This window comes from Homalodisca vitripennis, unplaced genomic scaffold (assembly GCF_021130785.1).
Source record: "Homalodisca vitripennis isolate AUS2020 unplaced genomic scaffold, UT_GWSS_2.1 ScUCBcl_5920;HRSCAF=12891, whole genome shotgun sequence".
Lineage (NCBI taxonomy): Eukaryota > Metazoa > Arthropoda > Insecta > Hemiptera > Cicadellidae > Homalodisca > Homalodisca vitripennis.
In genome coordinates this window covers 24064-46849 of record NW_025782049.1, presented here as the reverse complement: position 1 = coordinate 46849, position 22786 = coordinate 24064, and the positions used below count along the sequence as shown (strand labels likewise).

The window sequence follows — 22786 nt, the reverse complement described above, 5'->3', positions numbered from 1 at the left end:
GTCATAACCTGAGTAAATTACTTTAGTTTACACATAATTATTACACTGAATTAATTTCGAAGGACAATGAAGTCGATATCAGCATAATTCTCCATGAACTAAACTTAATTTAAATATTAAATTAGAGACGTTTTGAATTTTACATACCTCTCAGCCGATGCGCTCGTCACTGGGGTAGAGAGAAACACCATCAGCAAGATTCTACATTAGGATAAATTTCCTGTAGGCCAGTTTCTTTAAGCCATTTGCAGAGAGACAGTGGATTTTTAGTTTCAATGTTGTTGGTTCTGAAGTGCGACTTCAGATAAACAAGTTCTTAAAAAATTGAAATCTCTAAATCATTATGAAAAACATCATCCATTTTTTTACTATTAATTTCTAGTATTTTTTACTATTGATTTTTCTGTTGTGTCGTTAAAATAAAAAATGTTATGATAGCTCTTGTGTGTAAACTTCTCGTAGGCAATCGTCCTTATTTTGATCTCTTCAGTTAATTTATCAGTTATGGGTAAAATGTATTTACTCTAAAGTTGTCTCGCTCGGAAAAGCAAACTTCGTCGGCTCGGGATTCGCCAGCTGAAGATTCCTGGCTGTTTTATGCCCCAAAAGATTCCATAAAGTGTCCCAACGCCCAAAGCGTTCAATATTTGTCTCAAACGCTTTTAAACATCAAAGCATTTTTTAATGTTAGGGATTTTTGAGTTAGAAGTAGGTAGAATTGGCGTATGAATGAGGTTGAATGAATGTAAAAACCTGTGTCTGAATGTGTACTGTCGTATAATTCACAAAATTGTTTTAAGTTAAATATCTAGACGTTTGCTATGCATGTCAACTATTTGATTTTGAGTTGGGTTTTTGCCAAGGTCATAAGTTTTTGTTTCACAAACGTCTAATGCCTTGCTTTTATACATATGAAATTGCTCTCTGAGATTTCCAGATCAATGTTTTACTGACTTGGAAACTTCATAATTTTGAACAAATTTGTTAACTTTATGAAGCTTAAGTAGAATAATTTCTCATAACTGAGCTATTACAACTGTTTCTAACCGCATCTATATTTTCATCAGACCTCTTGCTTCCGCTCGAGTACCAGTTTTTTGTCTGAGCCTTTCTCCAATTCTTCAAAGGTTTGATGACAGCTACAAAAATTATACAACTCTTAAAATAGATTAAAGAACTGTATGTTTCAAGGCAGGAATCTACTGCGCAAGTACCAACTAAGTATAGAGAATGGACCGTGCAAGGGACATTTGATGAAAGTAGACTGACTTCAAGTATTCTGCTTATACACCAGAATAAATGTTTTACGCGTTGTCATAGTATTACCCACGGCACTTTAATATGTCCCAAACAAGAAGTTTCAGAGCTTCGGTGACAGCTGTAAACATATAAAAAGCCTTGTGTCCAACTTTTGGCAAGAACTTAAGAAATCTCTCAACTGGCTCTTCACTTTGCTTCACATAACGCATTACAAAGGACAACTGATCTACATGCGAAGTGTCCGGAATAGAATCCACAACAAATAAAAAGTATTGAGTTTCTAGCCTCATTTAAAATGTTGATTAGTACTTATTTACCATGTAACTCAATGAATTCATCTCACACAATTGATCGAGAGATACAAAATGTTTCCTCTCCCAGCATTTCCATATTTTATAATGTGATTAACCAAAAAAGAGTCAAACCCAGCAAGACTTCAAGTATCATCATGTACTCAGCATTTGAATTGGAGCCAAGTACTTCTTTTGACCCCTGAAACGGCAACCCTCGAGAATCTAAAGTCTTTATCACAACGATAACTCTTTGCAGTATCATTTTCCAGTAACTCATTTCTTTCAGTAAGTCTGGAATTAACTTTATCCAATTTTTTCCTCTTTACCTTAAATCCATTACGTTGGTTTTATGGGAAACTGAGTTTCCATGTTCTTTGAGTTTTGACAATACATTTCTCCAGTCACTAAAACCCTCTTTCACAAAAGACGACTCAGGTTGTGTTTCTGCATGAAAAATATCGCAAGGACCACAAAAACTGCATTTTTAGTTTCAGAGTCTCCGTTTTGTTTTTCTCCATTCGTCAACTGTCTCGCTGGATCGGGATCATAACAAAATGTTTCGGGTTCTAAGCTTGTTCCAAGTTTCCCTCATTTACACTGATAGTGGAAGAAGAGAATTTACCAGTAGAGATGCTACTAGTACTTGCACAGGTTAAAGGAACAAGTTAATCTGTTTTAGATTTGTCCTCTTGTGGTGAGATCCAATTTTTCTAAGTTGATCTAAACTTTGTGACCTCTTCAAATTTAATTTTAGCTCTCTTCCTGAACTCAGCCCAAGATGGACAACTTTTGGTTGGCTGATTTCAAAAACTGAAATTTTAGGTGGTTAAAATGTACTTTTTATAAGCATTATATTTATTTAAAAATGTTAAGTGTTCCATGAAGAATAGTCTCTGAAAGAATTTTATTTGGTTATTACAAAAAAATATAATGGCCTTACAAGCCCTCGTACAGAAAGGCTGTGTTAGGCCTTATTGTAGAACACGCCCTTAAATACAGACGATAGTATAGTCTATTCTAACAAGTTTAGTAACTGAAAAACAAGTTTCAACTTAGCGTGCTATGATGATTTTATTTTTATCAGTTTCTTTTCATACAAAGTTGAGAAGAATTATCATCGGTAGTACCACAAATCATTTTCAGAGTTTCTAAAAGAATTCTATATCTTGCTTTTTTCACCTGAACTAATCCCAGGAAACTAGTTTTAAAAATTCAGGTCAAGAAAAGTGGCAAACAGATATTTGTCATTTTCATCGAATTGGAACCGTTTATTAAGCTCTTTTTGTAGTGGCGATTCTAGTTAAATTTGGTGTTCTATTTGCAGTATCTTCTACAGGTATTTCAACAATGTGACATGTGGAATCACTTAGAAGATGCAGGAAATACCTGTGCTTGTTATTTTTATAATCTCATTAAACAGTTCAAGGAGTTTGATGCGTGTTCCATTAACTCCCACTGATACGGTGTCATATTGTTTACAGATTCGTGATTTGTAATGAACAAAGAAATGGCTCACTTTTGCTCTAATAATCGCTCCATTAAATAATAGGTTGGTGGTTTGGCGAAATAAGTTCTTGACGAATTAAATTCAAATTTTGATGTGCTATACCAGAGTGGTTAAAATGGGTAACAATTCGTCTTGCAGCAGCTATCATCTGTGGTATTTCGGTTCGATAGTTCATTCCAATAAAAAATAAAACACTTTCCAGAATCATAGTCTACGTCTTGTATACCTTTTATCATATTGGCCCCACTGTCATGGACAGGTAAGTGGATTTTGCTTTGAGGAATATTTCATCTTTCTGCAATAGCAATGAGCTCTTTTGCAATATTGGTACCAGTATAGAGATGCCATGTCCATATATCAGATGCAACTGATACTGTTATTGCTCACGAGATAATAGCTTCAATTTTCAAGCAAATTCTGTTAAATATATACAAATATATGTTTTTACTTACTTGTTTTCTATCCTCCTCCACCCAGCGAGATCTTGTTGTTACATAGTAAACACACAGCCAGTTTATAATCTGTACTAAAAATCTCAAAATGTGTGATTTCTTATTAGAAGATCCCATTCTGTAGTTTTTGGCAAGCAAACAGTGCTATTTAACACAAAATTTTAAAAATGATGCGTGTCATGATGCAGTTTACATGGAAATGAAACAAATAAGCCCGCTCCGTAGCTCCCGTACTGAGCCAAGTCGTAGCCTGTTGTACATGAAATGCATATCTTTTGCCGAATATTCATCACTTCGGCCAAGTGCATACATAGCCGAATCACTATTCATGACATCTCTACTAAAAAGCACTTTAATATTATAATCTACGTTGCTACAATATTTTTGTTTTAAAATAGAACTAGGCCCTTTTTTTAAATGTTACAGGGAAAATGTTACTGTAAAGCACATGGTCTTTTACTGCTAAGCTAAAAGTACTCTATGTAGGTGAATTATTATTGAATGACATTTAGTTTATTATTGCACAAAATACCCGTACTTAGATTTGCAATAAGAGACCAAAGTTACTAATCATGTTATTGTTATTTTTTAAATGAAAACACAAGTAATAGTACAGTTTTAAGATATACACAAATACTGTGTGCATAAAAATAAAACCAAAATAACTTTTCAATTATTACAGTAACAGGAAATGCTAAAACTGCTTTCCTGAAGTTTTGTTACTGGTGCTTGATCTGTTATTGCCCAATATGGTCTGAATAATATAGCCCACTTCGCACACCGGAATTAGAACCAATGATAAAGAGGAATATTGGGGTAGTGTTAATTTTTAATGTACAGTCAATCATAAAAAAAATAAGTTACTGAGTTGATCAATTTGTTAGATCGCAAAACTACTGCCTCAGTCTAATTCAATAAAATCATACCAAAATAGATACATTTTACAATATGTTCTATTTTTATAATTGTTAATAATTTTCTAAGCAGTCTTAGAAGAATTTAAGGGCTATTTTAGTGTTTAAATTTGGTGTTTGAAGATGTTTAAAAATGGTAAAAGAAAGTGTGGCATCAGAAATTGAACGAAATTTTATAATGGTCAATGCAACTGTAATATAAACAGAGTGAATTATCAATAAATACTCAATGTTTGTGGAAAAAGAAGTTCCTGTTGACCTAAAAAAAGGCCCCAACAAGTGAAACTCTTTTAAAGCCAAATTCCCAATTATATCAGACTGCTCATTTTATTTTACTTTTTTGCACTTCCGACCATCCAAATGCTTTTAAATTACATAAAACAACTGTTACTATAGGTGCTGTATTGTTTATCTTGTTGAGAAAATATACTTTTGTGTTTTTGAGTCCTTACAGTAAGCCAAAAGGTAAGAGCTTAACATTTTGCATACTTGTGAGAAAACAAACTAATAACAAAATACAACCTTTTTACTTGTATGTTTCCTTGATCATTTGGAAACCAAAAGCTAAATTTGAATGTTTAATACATTTTAAATGCAATATAAAATAAAATTAAAATGCTTAATATACTGTAATTGTTAGGAAGCCTATTTAACACCTATAACTTAAAGAAAAGATTAAAGATTTTAATTTAAAATTTACTTGATTTATGGGAATTACCTGACACTTTATATTTCAAGTGAAAATTTAGTTGTAACTAACAAAATAAATTGAGGGTGTTAAAGGGTACATGGCTTCCATCAATTATATGGGTGAAATACAACAAAACACCAAAACTGTATTAAAATATAGACGTTATTTATTCTATGCAAGTAATCATTTTTATTGTAAATATACCACATATTGGTCATTTTGTCTGATAAAAACAATCTTACAATTAACTGGACATCATTTTACATTACAATATTACATTATGTACACAGATTTAGCACATACATGAATACACCATGTTTAAACTATATATTTAAAATTGATGTTGTACTTACTAAACAATTTACTAACTCTTCAAAACAAAACAACTTAAAATAATGAGAATTATGTAAGATTCATTAATAATGTTAAGTTTCAGGAATACATAAAAATAGTTTCATAGGCTCAAAATATCTTTTAATGACCACATTCAAAATATTTCAAAAAGTCGCAAAGTAGGTTTTTGTACATTTAATGTAACTAAATAATATTTTACAGAAGTAACACTTCTTTCAATAATATAAATATTAGCATATTTTTATTTACACATCATTTGAATTCAACACTACTGTTGTTATTTAAGTTAATTATAACTTACAAAGATGCCAGAGCACTTTCAGAGTATTTTGAAGTGTCATGGATTTTATTCATATTGTGACAGTTTTACATGAATAATGGTAACCTTAAAAATATAAATGCATCTCAAAAAATCACTATATTTTGTCATAATGTTATGGCAAACACTTAGCATAAAGGAAAGTACAAACTATAAATGTTTAGTGTTACGTATTTTAGTGTTTAGTACAAATGAATGATTTACAACCAATTTTGTAAAGAATGATAAAAAAAGTACTCTTTGATTTCAGATTAAATTAATCATCTCTTTTTGTTATAAATAGGGTATAACTGGGAAATGAAGTGAAACATGTTTAAACTATGGTACTGCAAGAAACATCTTGACTTTTTCTGACCAAGTGTCACTTAGATCATATTGGCAGTTTAATGTTTTTAAGAGTAAATTTTAAAATGTTATTTTCCCCTTTACAACCCAAATATTGTTAGATGTATTATTTGTATTTAAATGAAAATTACTATTAAAATAATTTATCAAATCTTTAATGCAATTTATAAAAGGCTATGAATTCGACTCACACCTTTAGTTAACTGCAAACAAGTGTCCTAACAGCAAGCATAATAATAAAAAAGCTTTATTCAGCATAAAGATTAATTCAAATAAATATAAGATAAAGCTTACTTGACATTATAATAAAGTAGGTACTTAAATATATTAATGAAATATTAATTGTTACAGCTAAGAGAGTGCCTATTAGATAGTAAAAATGTATTACTGAATAGGTAAATTGAGTTTAATTAATTAATTATATTTACAAAGAACCAAGAACACAGTTTTTTTCATGTCTTCACAGAATGTTAATCTATGAGTAAAAACTAATATTAGGTTACAGTGGGGTTTCTTGGCACTTTGTAATTATATTACATAAACATTGCAAAGTTAATGAAACACTAAAGGTAAATAAATGCAAGTAGAAAGTGATTAAACAACAACAATAATAATAATAATTAATGCATAAAATAATTGTTAGCCTATTGACAGTTTTGTGCTGAATCACCTGCGAGCATTTACTATGCAATCCGCTCTAGAGAACACTGTTAGTAAATATATATACATTTGTTTACACATCATGTAAAAAATCTACTTCCTAGAAATATATCTCTTAGAATTGAAACAGAAGAGAAGTGCAAGCCAAACATAGATAGGTAACTATAATAAAGCAAAATTAAAATGTTACAACTTCTAAATTATCCAATTTCTTATTTTTCTCATTCCGATGTTATGGAAGTAAGCAACAATAATGATAATTTTGAAATAACACTAATTAAAATATTCACTGCTGACAAAAACAATTTGGAGCTTCAAACTCAAGACACAGTTTTCTGACATAGCAAGAATCAGTTTTTTTTTAATTTTAAATCTTTACTGTGTTAACATCATACCTTTGTTTACTCATGTTAACATATATGATGAAGGTAGAGGAATAAATTTTAACTAGTAAAGAATTTGGAACATTTTTCATATCGAAAAGCCAAAGATCAACTAAAACCAGAAAACACCATGAAAGATTTAGGACAATAAGAAATAAGGAGACCAACCAGTCAACCCTAACCAGTTTAGAAATGTCAGCAGTGATGAGACGATTGTAGGCTGTTTATCTTGGAGGAAGAGGCATGCATTTTTCTTGATGTGTAATGGAGGTATGACTGGATTGAAGACCTATAACATCATACATGCCCACCCATCCATCAAGATAAGCAGTCTCATCATGCAACTTTTGTTTTAAATTATAATTTTTTTCTAGTTTGCCTCTAATTAAGCAACATATTCTTTTTTGGAAACAAAACACGGTTGTTTTGGTTACCTTTTATATGTTAAATAAGGTTAGAAAGGCCAAAATTAAAAAAAAAAAAACATTTGAACATCCCTTCTCTTCCGTTGCCCCACAGACACACTATTGTAAAATAAACAAGTAATAAAGATTGTGGTTCTATACAGTAACTGACTGAAGTTGAGTAGTAGGATGCTGAGATTCTGTATCACAATACGCAACTGGCACAGTCCGCACAGACTCGTACTATTTACAATGTTTCAGTCACAAGTCTGGTGTTAATGTTCGTGACAACACCACTTCACTGATCCACCAACTATATCTCGTCTACTGTTGAAAAAACTGTCCTGAGATTTGTATGCATAATTGAACACTTTTCATCATAGTGTAACTGATTGATAATTCAGAAAGCAATATAATGCAACAAATTTTTAAACATTAATATCCACTACAATGACAACCAATGAAACCATTAATTTTAATTTCCTTGAAAAAACTTTTGGCATAGAAATTCACTATAATATTGGAGGGAAGACGTAACAGTAGTTGCTGGTGGTAGCAGTAGTGGTGTCAGGTAGAGCAGGGAGCCTACCCCCTTGGCATGGCCTAGCCCAGGCGGTAGGCTACGATATTTCAGGAGTTCCATCGAGACTTCTGCAGCTCTATTTGACCCTCTAGTGTCTTGCCCAAATAGATCACAAAGAGCTGTAACACAATATCCATCATTGTTAAATATTCTATAATATAGTACAAGAGACAACATTTTTGCCATGGCCAAGCCCAGGCAGTAAGGTATGACATATCAGAAGTCCCATAGAAATTTCTGCAGCTCTATTTGACCCTCTAGTGTTGCCCCAAATAGATCACAAAGAGCTGCAACATAATACCCATCATTGCCAAATATTTAATTATATTAGCCCAGACATGCTATAATTCTCCAAAAGTAGATTAATAAAGAAAGACAAAACTGACTGACTATTCAAATATACATATATTTTATTCATTAATTTACTTAACTTATATCTGTGTATTTAAAGATAAACATGGTTACAAATCACAGGACAAACCCTAAAAGTCTGTTATGTGGATGTTGAAAGAGAGAATCTAAATAAAGCCAACCTTTTAAATTGCCAAATACTGAGTGACAGTAGCCCACTACCTACTACTGTGTGTGACATGAACATTGCCGCTGAGCCAAAGTTAACTATAGCCTTTTGTTGATAAAAGGAAATTGAGAATGTTCTACATTTTAACTGACACAATATAAATTTGGAAACATTTAATATAGCAGTACTGTCACTGTCATTTTAACAATAATTTCATTATTTAAGGAAATATTTATTCAAAAATTATGTTTATTAATGCCTTTGTATGACTGCAAGTATTTAAGTTGAATTGAAAACCACTTGCAATAGGCTGTTACTGTTAATCAAACTGCCTCTAACATTTTTAACTAACCAAAACTTACAGAAAACTACAATGTATCTACGCAAAAGTGAAAATCCATAAAAGTATCAAACCAACTACTATTAATTTTGAACCTGTAAAAGAAAATTAAAATAGATTGATTATGGTGTAATGTGTCAAGAAACATCTTTTACAAGTTTCTTTGAGTTGCTGTTTATAAAAGAATTTGCAATATTAGTGTTTTGCTGAATTATATGTATGCCCAATAGATGATTTATAGAATGAACAAGAAACACCTGAACACCAAAGTATAATAAATTAAACTGCAGCTAATGTTAATCACTTCCTACATCTACTTTAACAACTGGTAATTCCATCTAACACTGACAAAAAAGATATGAGTACCAATTTCAGACAAAACAAGGGATTTAAATTAAAGCTCATATATTCTATTTTGTACATCCAATACTTTACCTTTTAACCCTTAAGTAAGTTTTTGTGACACTATTACTGATGCTGGGGTCTATCAGACCCCCAATTTAGTAAATTTTTTATAAACATACCAAAATATTAATGTTGGTTTAAATATTGATGTGATTATCATAATATATGTTGTATTTAATTATTGCATCACTGTTTGAATTATTTCTACCAGATTTTAAAAATTTGTGTAAAGAAGTAACAGTTTTTAATAAATTAGTTTAGAAAATGAAGATGATACAATGAAAGCTTTTTAACCTAATACAAATTTAAAGTAATACTGATCATGTATTTTAAATATGTTGTCTTTTGATTTATAATGGTACATTTCTTATTTTACATACTTAATTACCTAACTTTAGGAAACTTAAAATATGCCTTCGTTTTTTTACAAATTATAATTAAAAGCAAAATATAAAAAGAACCCAGAAAATATATTAGTGCAGAAAATATAAACATTTAGTCCTTATTCTGTTTCAGCTAAGGGTTTCAAGTCCTCTTCAAAAATTTTTTCATGTGCTTTATCCTCGTTCGTTTACTACATTTTACACAGGAAGCAATTGTTTTTATGCTTCTGTTCCTTGGACACACTCCGCGTTTAACTTTACTTCTTTCCACATTTGCTCTGATAATGTTTCCTTCTTTTAACGGAACTTGTACAATTTTTTTTGCAGACTGCCGGATGTATTTCAGAATATAAGCAATGGCAGGTTGCCAAACTCCTTATCGTTTTACCACAGCAAATCTAATTTCCTTCCTCATCGTTATCTGAAGTAAAAATAGTCTCGTGGTTAGAAGCACTGATATGGTCCTCTTTATCATGACTGATTCCCCCCAAAAGAAAGTTATCAACTTGATTCCATATCTTTTGAGATATTGACCGATTCTGGCTTAATTTCTTCTTTTCTGAATCAATCTAAAGAAAATAGCAAATAAATTACAAAAATCTCTTTACAATGATAATTAATTACGTAGGGTTTTAACGATACTAAGAAGTTTCACAATCCGAATACTACATCTATGGCGACAGCCATGGGCGTGACCTGGCATATCATATTAACCAAATGCGCAAGTCGAATAATGCGTGTGGTTTTGTTAGGCCTAGAGGTCGAACCAAGGATATATTAAATGATACAAACCTAGAGACAATAAATTTGAAAAAGAATGATGTCTTAATCCTAATATGTGGTACAAACAATGTAGCCAGAAATGAGGCTAGCGAAGCCCTTGAGGGGTTAACTCGTACGTTAAACAAATATCAACATACAAATATTGTACTTGTGGACCTACCAAATAGGTACGATCTGAAATCATGGTCATGTGTAAATAAAGAGGTTAGGAAAACAAATATTTCTTTGGAAGAACTTTGTCGACAGCATCCAAACGTCACGCTGGTAAAAGCAAGTGAGGCAGAAAGGCATTTTAACACCCGGCAGGTTATGCACTACAACTACAGGGGGAAAGTTTGGCTAGCAGAAAAAATATCAAAAGCAATAAACAAGATGGGCAGTAATGCACAAAGCCAAGCTCTGGGCAATATGGAGCTGAGCCTTAATGAAGAGGGACTATCTGAGAAGTACACTGAACAGGGCGGTACAGAACTTCAGGGTTCTTCACTGAAGAAGCATGAAGGCATGAAGCACCCTGAACAGGGCAACGTTGAACTGCAGCAGCTCTCTTTGCTCGGCGTGGAAATGACAGAAAACTTGGAGGCCTCTACGAGAAACTACCAGGAAGCATCAACGGCCCAGACAACGTAGCAAACTTACAAACATCACCTCTTAGTATTTTACATTTAAACACCCAGTCAATTAGAAATAAATTAAACTTAATAAACTTATTTTTGAATGATTTTTATTGTGACATTTTCATGGTGAATGAACATTGGCTGTTTGACAAGGAAGTTCTTTGTATGTTCCAAATAATTTTATTTGGGCTAATTACTTTACTAGGAATAATCTATCTAAAAGAGGTGGTGGATGTTCTATTTATATTAAGCCAGAGATTGAATTTAAAACAATCGGTTTAAGACCTTTTTGTGTAACGGGCCTTTTTGAGGTAGCAGGTATTCTCTTGCCTAAACTTAAGTTAATAACTGTCACTCTATATCGTACGCCAAACTCTAATGTACCACAGTTTTTAAATATTCTTGATTTATTTTTATTACTTTTACATGACAAATACAATAATTTACAGTATATAATTTCTTCAGACTTCAATATTAATGTATGACAAAATAAACCAGAAGTGGAGTGGTTTTTAAATATTTTAAGATCACATAACATGCATTTGTTAAACAATGAGTCAACTAGGGGCGAGGCTTGCCTAGACAACATTGTAACTTCAATCAGTAGAAATAAAACTAGTTGTAATGTTATAGAACCACATTTATCTGATCATTCTGGTGTATTTGCTTAATTTTTCAACGTGTATGTATGTAAAAATAAGGCTAAATTTGAAAAACAATTTATTAGAGATATGAGTGATAGAGCAATTTGTAATTTTAAATATGACTTACTTTAAACAAACTGGAGTATTTTAAACTGTTTTAATGATGTAGAACACGCCTTTGATTATTTGATGGAGTTGTTGACGATTTCTTTTGAGAAAAATTGTAAAGTTAAAGATGTTAAGGTGAAGGATAAGCAAAAGAAGGTAAAATTAAAATGGCTCACACCTGAGCTGAAACAAATCAATGAGTACAAATTAGCCCTCTACGATAGAGATGTAAAATTAGCAAAGGTACAGCCCAGGAACCAGACTACAAAAAAGATTACACAAGAGGAAAAAGATTGTATAAAATATGAATAGATCAAGCCAAACGGTTGGAGAATGAATGTTACATAGCAAACTCTAGCAATAAGTGTAAAGCTGCTTGGGAGATAATTAAAAAAGAGTCTAATTCAACAACCCAGAGTTCAGAGTGTATTATAGATTCTAGTACCTTTAATGATTATTTTGTTAATATTGTAAGTAGTTTAAATCTTAATAAGAGTAAAAGTGTTCCTGATAATAAAGCTTTAAACCTAGTTAATAAGTATATTATACATAAAAATATTGATACAAACCTAACTTTTAATTGGCATGAGATTAAAGCAGAAGTTTTAAACTGTGCCTATAGATTAAGTAATTCAAGTAGTGTAGATATATATGTATTCTCCAATAAAACCATAAAAAATGTTATTGAAGGAATAGTAACACCTCTTACATGATTATTTAATGAGATGTTGGAGCAAGGGATTTTTCCCAAGGCACTAAAGCTAACTAGAGTGTGTCCAATATTCAAGAAAGGGGACAAATCAAATCCCTCAAGTTACCGCCCTATACTTGGTAAAATATTTGAATTAAACATTAAACAGCAACTTCATTTTTACTTTGTCCAAAATAATGTATACTGTCAAGAACAATTTGGGTTTATTCCAGGGGGAAGTACAATCAAAGCAGTAGAGACTGTAATTGATAATATTCTAATGAGTTTTGAAGAGCGTATGACAACATCTGCTATGTTAATTGACTTAACTAAAGCCTTTGATTGTATAGATCACAAAATTTTAGTGGATAAGTTCCACAGTTATGGAATTAGAAATAATGAGCTTAATTTGTTAAGGTCATATCTGAATGACAGAAAACAGATGGTTGTACAATGTAATGATAAATCTAGCTTTAAGAATATTACCAGAGGTGTGCCTCAAGGCTCGATCTTAGGTCCTTTTTTATTTGTAATGGCAGTCAATGATTTCTCATTCAATGTGACATGTAAGTCAGTGTTATATGCTGACGATACTACTCTGATTAACAGCACAAAATATTTAGATGAATTAATGGACAAAGAAAATCAAACATTAAAAATGGCATTAGAATGGTTTGAAGCAAAACTCACTTGTTGTAAATAGTAATAAGACGGAGAAAATAGTTTTTTCTTTAAAACAATCTATTATTAGAAGAGAGTATTTCAACTGCTACGTTATTAGGTATTTGTTTGGACAGTAAGTTGGATTGGGCCTATCATATTGATTACCTTTGTAAAAAACTATCTAGAATAGTTTATCTTCTAAGAAAGTTAAGAAATTATGTATCTACTGAAACATTGTTATTAGTTTATAATGCCATTTCTCAATCGCAATTAAGATATGTTGTAACTTAATGGGGAAACAGTACTAGTGCACAAAGAGCATTCATATGGCAAAAAAAGCGGTAAGGACAATAAAAAGTTTATCAGACAGAGAAACTTGTGTTCCTCTATTTAGAGAGTATAAAATTATGACACTGCCAAATCTTTATATTTACTGTTGTTTAGTAAGTGTAAAAGAAGTCTTCCGCAGCTTTACAATTAGGGAACAAGTACATGGGTATGATACGAGGAGGAAGTATTTTTTAGATCTTCCTTAAGTAAGATTAGAAAAAAATAGAGGTAGCCATATTTTTATGAAAATTAAACTGTTTAACAAATTACCACAAAATGCATGGATTGTACCTTTAAACAATTTTAAGAGAGTATTAGAGAACTGGTTGAAGAATAATGTTTATTACTCAGTCTCAGATTTCTTAGGCAGCGATATGTTTATGCTTTTAAAATTAACTTTTGTTGTGTGTCCCATTGATTTGTTACATTATAAACCGTAATTGTTTGTTTGTATTTGTTTTATTTATTCGTGATATAGTATGTGTTTTATTTATTAATTCATCTGTATATACATAAATGAATAAGCTAACTTTGTCTATCGCTGTACTTCAGCTTAATGACAATAAAATATTTCTGATTACCCCATGGCATTTTGAACCCTCTTTTCACTGCAGCTGAATGACTGATGAAAACAGATCACACATGAGTCAAGTTGGAACTACTGAGAAGCACAGCATTGCAAGCTAACCCCCTCTGGTTGTTGTTTCTAGATTTACCAAAGTAGGGGTCTGAAAACAACCCACACCAGTACTCAAGGGTTAAGCAAATGTTTACAATTTCTGATGTTTTTAAACCTTTTGTCTTGTTAAAACTTACAGCATAAGGAATATCGACTGATCCTTGTAGAAATTGAACCCGGGAACTACTGTACCAAATGCTCAGAGGTATTCTCTGTTTTTTAAGGTTTCACTGCAACTATCTCAAGGGCCAAGGTTTCCAAACATTGTATGGCTTTTTTTGTATAATCAAAACTATTTAGAGGTTACCTGCTGAGTGCTTCCTCACGTAGCAATTCCGTACCTCGGATGGACTCAAAGAATTAGCGATATGTCAGTATTGCTGTATTAATGTCAGAAATATGATTTGTGCGTTTTAGTATAATGAGGCAGGTGTTTAGTTTTTTGCATAGCAAGTCCACATGTCTAGTCCATGATGTCATCATCAACTATTATTCCTACACATTTTGCTACATGTGTCATTTCCACATCAGGTAGACCAGAAACTTCATTTTTTCCCTCTCCCAAAACCCAGTTGGTTTGCTACTGACAACTAAGTAACTTTAATGGCAATATTGATAGGTCATGTCCTTACTATACTGCATATTTTAAATTTAAAAGTACTGGACAAGATATTCTGGTATGTCATTTAAGAATAATATAAATAGCACAAGATCTTAGAACAGATCCTTGATGTACTCCTCTTTCTAATGGTAGGGATTGCATCTAATAGTTTCTACTGTACTATTTTCTATATGAGATATTCTACTATGGTACCAGATGTATCATTGTAAAGCTTGGACATCTAGCTTAATTAATTTATTAATAATGTAAAAAGATTACAATTACAGTAAACTTCCGCTGATATGGCACGGTTAGGACTTGCCGGATTATTGGATGTATATTTGAGAAATAATGTAGACAATACATGTTTTTATTATTCAAATATAACCTTCAGATAGTCCTCGTTAAATGTGGATCTATAAGAACTATTTTTTTAAGTAGTCTATTTACAGTGTCCCCCTGTCCACCACAAACGGAAAAAAACATTGTTGCGTATTTAATTAATGATCTGTTGTGCTGTTCACGAAAACATTACTTTTTAAAAGTGGTGTGGCGGATTACCAGCATGCCGAACTACAGGAAGCCAGATTACTGTAATAATTTTAATATTAATGTTATTGCAAGAAACTAATCTTGTACACTTATACATTTAAGCAATGTATTTCAACACTGAACAAAAGTTTATTATTTGACACAACCCAGGCTTGCAATGGTATATCTCGTACTATAGTTGACTCCTCCCAGTCAAATACCTCTTAAACCACTTAGCAATATCTCCTGTCCCAAGATATTTTAGTTTATTGAGGATACTGTTGCGTCACAGAGAATCAAACGCCTTGCTGAAGTCAAGCAACATGTTAAGTCACAAGTTATCCCTTTTCAAAATTGTCAATAAAAAAATCATTCAGCTAGTTCTATCATTACAGTAACCGTTGATTTATCCTTTAGGAATCCGTGTTGTCTGTCTGTCAGTAGGTACTTTCTCTACAGCTCCAACGTAAAGAATAGAATTATTTCCTCAAAGAACCACGTATGAACACCACAACTTTCTAGTTCACACTGAAAATACAAGTATCAATCTTTCAGCTCAATTAGTCAAAATATTGTCACTAGTGCTCTGAGGCAAACAACCACCTACATAGACCATCTGGTATGGGGTGCCTGTATATAGGAGCACAACTATTAGGAACTATGGTGACAGCGGTGGCCATCTACAAATCTGCCATCTTGGACTTCAGTAGGATTTTTCAAATTGGGAGGGGGTCGTGTGGTATATAATTTTGAACTGTTTCATTCTCGCACTTACGGACACCTCATAACAAATGTCATTATGATTTCTTGCTCTGTTTTCCGTATTTAGTTGTGTATCCACACTTTTTATATTGGTACTTGTATTAATAGATAGCTGCGTACATGTTTGTCAGATAAAGTTTTGTTTCTAAATGAAAGTGAAAGTTTTGACACTAATGTTTTTGATATAATTAATTCAATCATTCCATTCATTGAGTATCAGACTGACCTGAGAGAGGGCCACGCCCAGTGCGATGCCTGCTATGGTGTAGAGGTTTCTCTCCGCCCAGGATCGCACCACCTCGATACAACCACTCGTCCATACCTTCTTGCTGGCTTCCGCTACCTGTTATACCAGGAGGAAATATATGTTCAAATACTACCAAAAAATATAGTTATGGTTACAGTACAAATACTTGTTTACAGCAGTTGAAACTAATCTAAACTATTACCATATTATAATCTGTTTCTGTTTTTCTGTTCTATAACAAATTTATTACTGTATTATACATATGAAAAAGTTCCAAAAAGAATGGTGAATAAAAAGTACATGATTTGACCTGGATCTCTCATTTCCCAAGTGAGGATGCTAACACAGTTATTTACTATAATGTTTTTTATATAATTGTTATTAAACATTTGTCAACAATTATAAATTACAAACAACTGTCAACTTAACTATAAATTTTATACTTAAAATTATATTAAAATATTTAACAAATACTAAATTAAAATGTACAGGGTCTTCATTTTATCTATGCCACCATTGGTATTTCATAAATTTATTTTGCCCTCATACATTCAAATATATTATATGGCATCTCCTTATATGGAGCTACTTCTAATTTTAATTTAAATAAAATGTTATTACTTCAAAAAATCAATTAAAATAATTCTTGGTTTAGGTTATAGAGATTCTATAAAGAATAAATTTAAAGACCTCAGGATTATGACATTATACGTTCTTTATATATTTTAAACTATAATATATATTAAGGAACACCAGCCTGTATCTCAGTGGAAAATTGAGGTTAATGTTATAATAAAAAATGCCAAAAAGAGGTACAAACTGGGCAACACAACTCATATTTTTTTGAGAAGATAGTGAGGTACACCAGTCTGAAGTTGTATATAATGCTACAAATATAATTGAAATCTATAGAGCCAATTAAAAAAATTACAAGTGATTTAAACAATGTACGGATTATATTCTCACCTTACTCGAAAACAGAATTTGAGGAATTGTTTACTAGGTAATATATGTGAGTAACAGTTATTTGTAAGTTTCTGTATGGTTTCCTTATTGTATTACATTATAGTGATATTTATTTTAGTTTATAAGTATGTGTTACATTGTTTAAGTCTTAGTTGGATTGTATAGTATTCTTATTCAGATACTATTTATTATACATTGTATAAGATGATGAATAAAGCAATTTCTCATTCTGATAAATAACTAAATTTACAAAACATATGGGGACTTCCAACTACTTTTTAAAAATAGTTTAGAATTTCAAACTCAGCCTATGGCGGCCAACTTTGGAATTTTTTATGGAACACCCAATATTGTTTTGCAAATATGTATAGAAAATAACATTTTAAAACACTTTTATTCATAGCAATTGTTTTAACTTACTCGTTTAGGAGCAACTAAAGCAGCAAGTTTAAGTTTAAGTTTTAAAAATAACACGTTTCAATATGTTTAAGAACCATTGTATGAGTAATTTAAACATAATAAAAAAGCAAATGAGATTATTGTTAAGCAGATTATTAGTACCAAGTGTGTAGTCTTCAGTAATAAAATTTGAGTGTAATTAATGAATTTACAAGAGTATAAAAAGTGAATGCTACAAAATAATGCCACCATAGTAAACAACCAAGTCAGGTAGTATGGGGATGAATATTTTGTAACCATTGCAGATAAAGTATTAAAAATTTACTCGTTAATAACTGTAAATGATAGATATTCTATTTTTTCATTCAAATATTTTATTTTTCATCATATCGGTAACAGCCCATGAGGAATCACTTCTAAACTAGTAAGTTCAATTGGAAATTGCCCAGAGTAAAAACGTTTCGAAATACTGTTTTATGTCAAAATTTGAAAATATTTTCAAATTTTTTAGTTATCAGCCAATAAAAATAATTTTTACATCTTGCAAATAAACTTTTTAAATGTCATATATTCACTTACGGAAGACTCTTGTACTCCATAGCCACACATGATATTCACCAGTCCACTCTGCAAAAACAAATTATTGTTAATATCTATGATTACCAATACGTAATACAAACTAGGTTTTAAATTTAACTTATTGCTGGCGACGAAAAACTTCAGCGCCTGACAATAGGTTTTTAGGTTCACCAGTACCTAACAACCCAGTGGACAATAGGTTGTTGAACAATAGTGGACAGAATTACTTCCAGTAACAGATGTTACAGCAGTAGCAGACAGTCCGTGGCACATACAGTTTATTTGTGGCAGTTTTTTATTGCACTAATTGTTAATTCAAAACACATTTTTATACACTTTTAATACATTTCATAGATAAATGGATAACTAGTAAATAGAAAAACACAATATTTATTTGAAGTTCTTAAATGAACAGAACATATGAGTTCATTATATTAGATTTTTATTGTATTACTTTGAAACAAAAAACCAAACCTTGCTGAGAACATTCAAACCCATTTAGTGGAAATGTCAAGAACAAAGCGTGTGTGCCTCTCAGACTCCAGTCTGCTGAGCGTAGAACATACACACAGTGCCTTTCGCCCACAATGGGTTAACAGCCAGTAATCTATATAAACTCACTCAACGTTTAGAATAACCTTGGGTTAACAGTTACTTTAATTTACACTTAAGCAGTTACATTTTATTTTATAGTATCTTCACCAGTTTTTCTAAAACATTTATTTAAATGTAAATATTTTAAACATTTATTTAAATGTAAATATTTTAAACATTTATTTAAATGCAAATATTTTAAACATTTATTTAAGTTGTAGCAATACACATTCTTACTACACCTAGGCTATACTTAGCTAACGCAAGCAAACACTGTCAAATTTTTCAAATACCACAGTCTCCTCTTAGCTGAATTACTTATCGAACTGCACTATTACCTAAATGTACAGATATGCCCATCACCTATCTATCCATTAGAGTTAATGAGAGGTTAAAATATTTTTAATTGTATATTTGTATTGAAATTGATTGAAGAAAGAAGTCAGATTAACACATTAAAAAAAATACAATTTAGCAACAATATGTACTATTTTAATGTGATTAATGAGGTGACATTCTACATTGGGCTGGTAACTCACAGAAATGTCAGTAGCATTGATGCAGCATGAGAATGGAACTCCACATTTCTCAACGCTGGGGGAACTGCAGTTAAAGTATTCATTCTTAGACCAATCCATGTATCCTTCCGAGCTCAGTCCACAGCAGCGGAACTGAAATATTACATCTTATTTTAAGTATTTATGGAAAACATTAAAGAAATATTTGTTTATTAATTAAAAGAAATTTAAATCACAGTTACGAGTGTACAGATCTTTCTTCAAGGCCCCATTTAAAAAATTTGAATCCCATAATCAATAATTCAATTAAATACAGAACCATTAAATGAATAACTCTATAAAGCTTACCTCTTGCTGAGCGAAATCAATCAAATTCTGCAGGTCCACATCATCTCTGTATGTATGGATGATTTTGTCTGTGAATGATTCCTCCAGTATTGACTGAAGAGTGTGTGGGAACACAAAGCCCATAATTGCTATGGCCATCTCCAGAAGAAACAGGATCAGCAAACACAGTGAGTACTATCGAACATCAAAATCGTTGTTATAACATGTTAATTTCTGTGATACAAATCAGTCATCATTCAGTGGTACAAAACATTAGTACAATACGTTTAAAGATTGCAATCTGATCTCATCCTCTAGCCCAACATATAACTATATTCTAGATTAAAATCTGTTTTACTAGCTAAAGTGTTGTGACACATATAGATACTTATTACTCTTAACAATTTGTTGGAAACCATATCATAAAATTATAATTATGTATAATATGTATCACTTTGGAGTAAAAAGATCAAAGGGCAATTCATGTGTTTGTTCACACAATCTATTATATCGGTTTATTTTCACTTTGATTGTAGTTATGTCTTATATTAGTAATGCATCAAAGGATGAAATTGGATTGCAGATCTCAAGACGATGTGTTATAGATTTTTTTTTGTATAAGTGAATAGTGGCAAACATCCAGCAATATATTTCCACTTAGTCCTCAAAGGGTTTATTTCAATCATGATGTCTAAATAATACAATGTACACACTGGATTGCTTGTTATGTACTTACAAACTTTAGGAGACATGTATTTTCTCGCAGAGCACCAACAAATCCAGAGAAGCTCACAATAAATACGACTCCGCCAGCCATGATAAGAACCAGTGAAATATTGAGAACGACATCATATATTGTCTCTACCTTGACAAGACCATTGGTAAAATCTGGCCACTTATCCAGGAAAGCATAAGTGCCTATGCCAATTAGGAGTCCTCCAAACAACTGAAAAAAAAACAAAGTCCAAATTGTTAATAATTTGATCTAGTATTAGTGCATTACAAATCATGCTTTACTGGTTTTAAATTGTTTAAAACTAGTAAGCAAATTGTTTTTGCAAAAATGATTTCATAATATAGTAATTCAAATTAAGGTCCTCTATTAAAAGGAATAACAGAAAAAACTCAGTACATAAAATGTAGACTATATACAATAATAATACAACAATATATTAAGCTACCACGATAATTAACAAATTTTATTATATAATGTTTATAGGGAGGGAGAGAGGGGGGATTTGTGATGGTGTTGCATATAATGCAGCGCAATAAACTTTTTAACAAAGCAATAAAACAATATAATACAATGCAAAATATCTTGAAATTTGCAATTCATCAACATTAGTATTGTTTAAAAATTCATTACAACTGTAATATGGTCTTTCTAGCAGCCATCCTTGAAGTCTTTATTTCAGGATCTTGATTTCATTAGCCAGCAGACTGTAAAACTTTGCTCCAATTTATGTTGCTGATTGTAAATAAAATGAATGAGACGACCCAGAACTGATCCCTGAGGTATCCCTCTAGTCAATTTTGTTTGTTCTCTTAGGAAAAGAAGCTTGTAAATTGCACTAAGTCCCATAAGAACCTTAGCGCTGCTTGCTTCCGGAGTGACAGGTATTCAATGGGTAAGGTTAGGGAGTAGGGACCGCCTCCTATCGAGATCCATGAGGAAGAATTAGGACACTAAATCTCAAAGTCATGTCTCCCCAGAAGAAGGGGAGGCCAGTTATAAACCAGCCTCTCCAGTAGAAGTTGGCAAGGGGTGACACACCCTTAATGAGGCTAGCGAGAACCTCTGAGGTTAGGGAACAAACCCCATCAACTCCAACAGTCGTCTCTCGCAGTAGACTAGACCTATCGAATTGCCCTTGAACCCGAGAATCCTGACATTTACGGTTAGTGATGTGCCGCTCCTGGACACCCATAAGGTTGCCCAGATTTAAGTAACACATCGGTTTTTGCTGTGTCCAGTGGTAGGTTCAACTGGTAGGTATAAACCAGCCAGAAGTGATCTTTACTGGGTAAGTCAGACCTCACATCATCTATACAGTGCTTAAGCTCGACCAACTGTCTTCATCCCTTTAGATATGATATGAACCAATTCAAAACAGTATGACGCACTGCTAGTGAAGAGAGTTTCAGTAAGATCAGGTCATGACTGAGGCAATTGAAAGCCTTACTTAGATCTAGAAATACCCCTGTCACATTTATTCCGTTTTCTAAATGGTCCACGACACATTCAGCTGTTTCCATTATTGCTGTGGTGGTTGAAAATCCTCCTCTAAAACCGTGCTGTCTGGTTGTGAACTGTTCATTGTTGTCGATGTGATGAAATACTCTAGTCTGAACTACTTTTTCAGTTATATTAGATATGGAGGAAATAAAAGATCTTGGTCTATAGTTAGAAACATTGTCTTTATTACCTTTTATATGAAGGGAAATGAACTTGTCAATCTTTAACTTTTCTGGAAAATAACCATTTTGTAAGGAAAGTTTGATGATGTGCAGGAGTGGCAAAATCAATTCCTTTTTACAAATTTTAACAAAGAAAAGTAAGTTGTCTTTGCTATTACTATGTCACTAATTGTTTTTATCACCTAAAGGCTAGAGCTCAACAGCATACATAGTTTGTCAATGTGAGGTGACTGTTTCAGATCTTCATCAATCGTTTATCCCCAAGTACTTTGCCTCTGTGGCAACCAGAACATTTGGCAGATGAACCCGCTTGATAATTTTTGTTACCCATAATGATCTGTTGAGTTTTAGCTTGATTTACCACAAGGCTATTATTGTGGCAGTATTGTACAGCCATGTTAATTGCAGCATAAAAACTGATTTCCAAATTCACATGAGACTTTTCAACTACGAGCAGAACAGTATTATCCACATACATAAGTGGTGTGCCATATCTCTAAAGATATTTAGGTACGG

General features: G+C 32.1%; 1 protein-coding gene across 2 annotated transcripts in view; it reads right to left on the bottom strand.

Annotated features, from left to right (window-relative positions):
• Nucleotides 1-5261: 5261 nt before the first annotated feature.
• Nucleotides 5262-22786, bottom strand: part of LOC124373578 (tetraspanin-33-like) — a 28807-nt gene continuing 11282 nt past the window's right edge. Inside the window, exons 2-7 of one of the 2 annotated variants that reach the window (XM_046831940.1) lie at nt 20589-20798; nt 19874-20047; nt 19547-19678; nt 18414-18461; nt 16449-16565; nt 5262-8284 (exon numbers count right to left, since the gene is read on the bottom strand). In XM_046831940.1, coding sequence (XP_046687896.1) covers nt 8213-8284; nt 16449-16565; nt 18414-18461; nt 19547-19678; nt 19874-20047; nt 20589-20798 — 753 coding nt within the window. In that variant the 3' untranslated portion in view covers nt 5262-8212. Of the gene's footprint in view, nt 8285-8407; nt 8453-16448; nt 16566-18413; nt 18462-19546; nt 19679-19873; nt 20048-20588; nt 20799-22786 lie in introns of those variants that run through there. The other variant, XM_046831942.1, reaches the window with a different exon arrangement.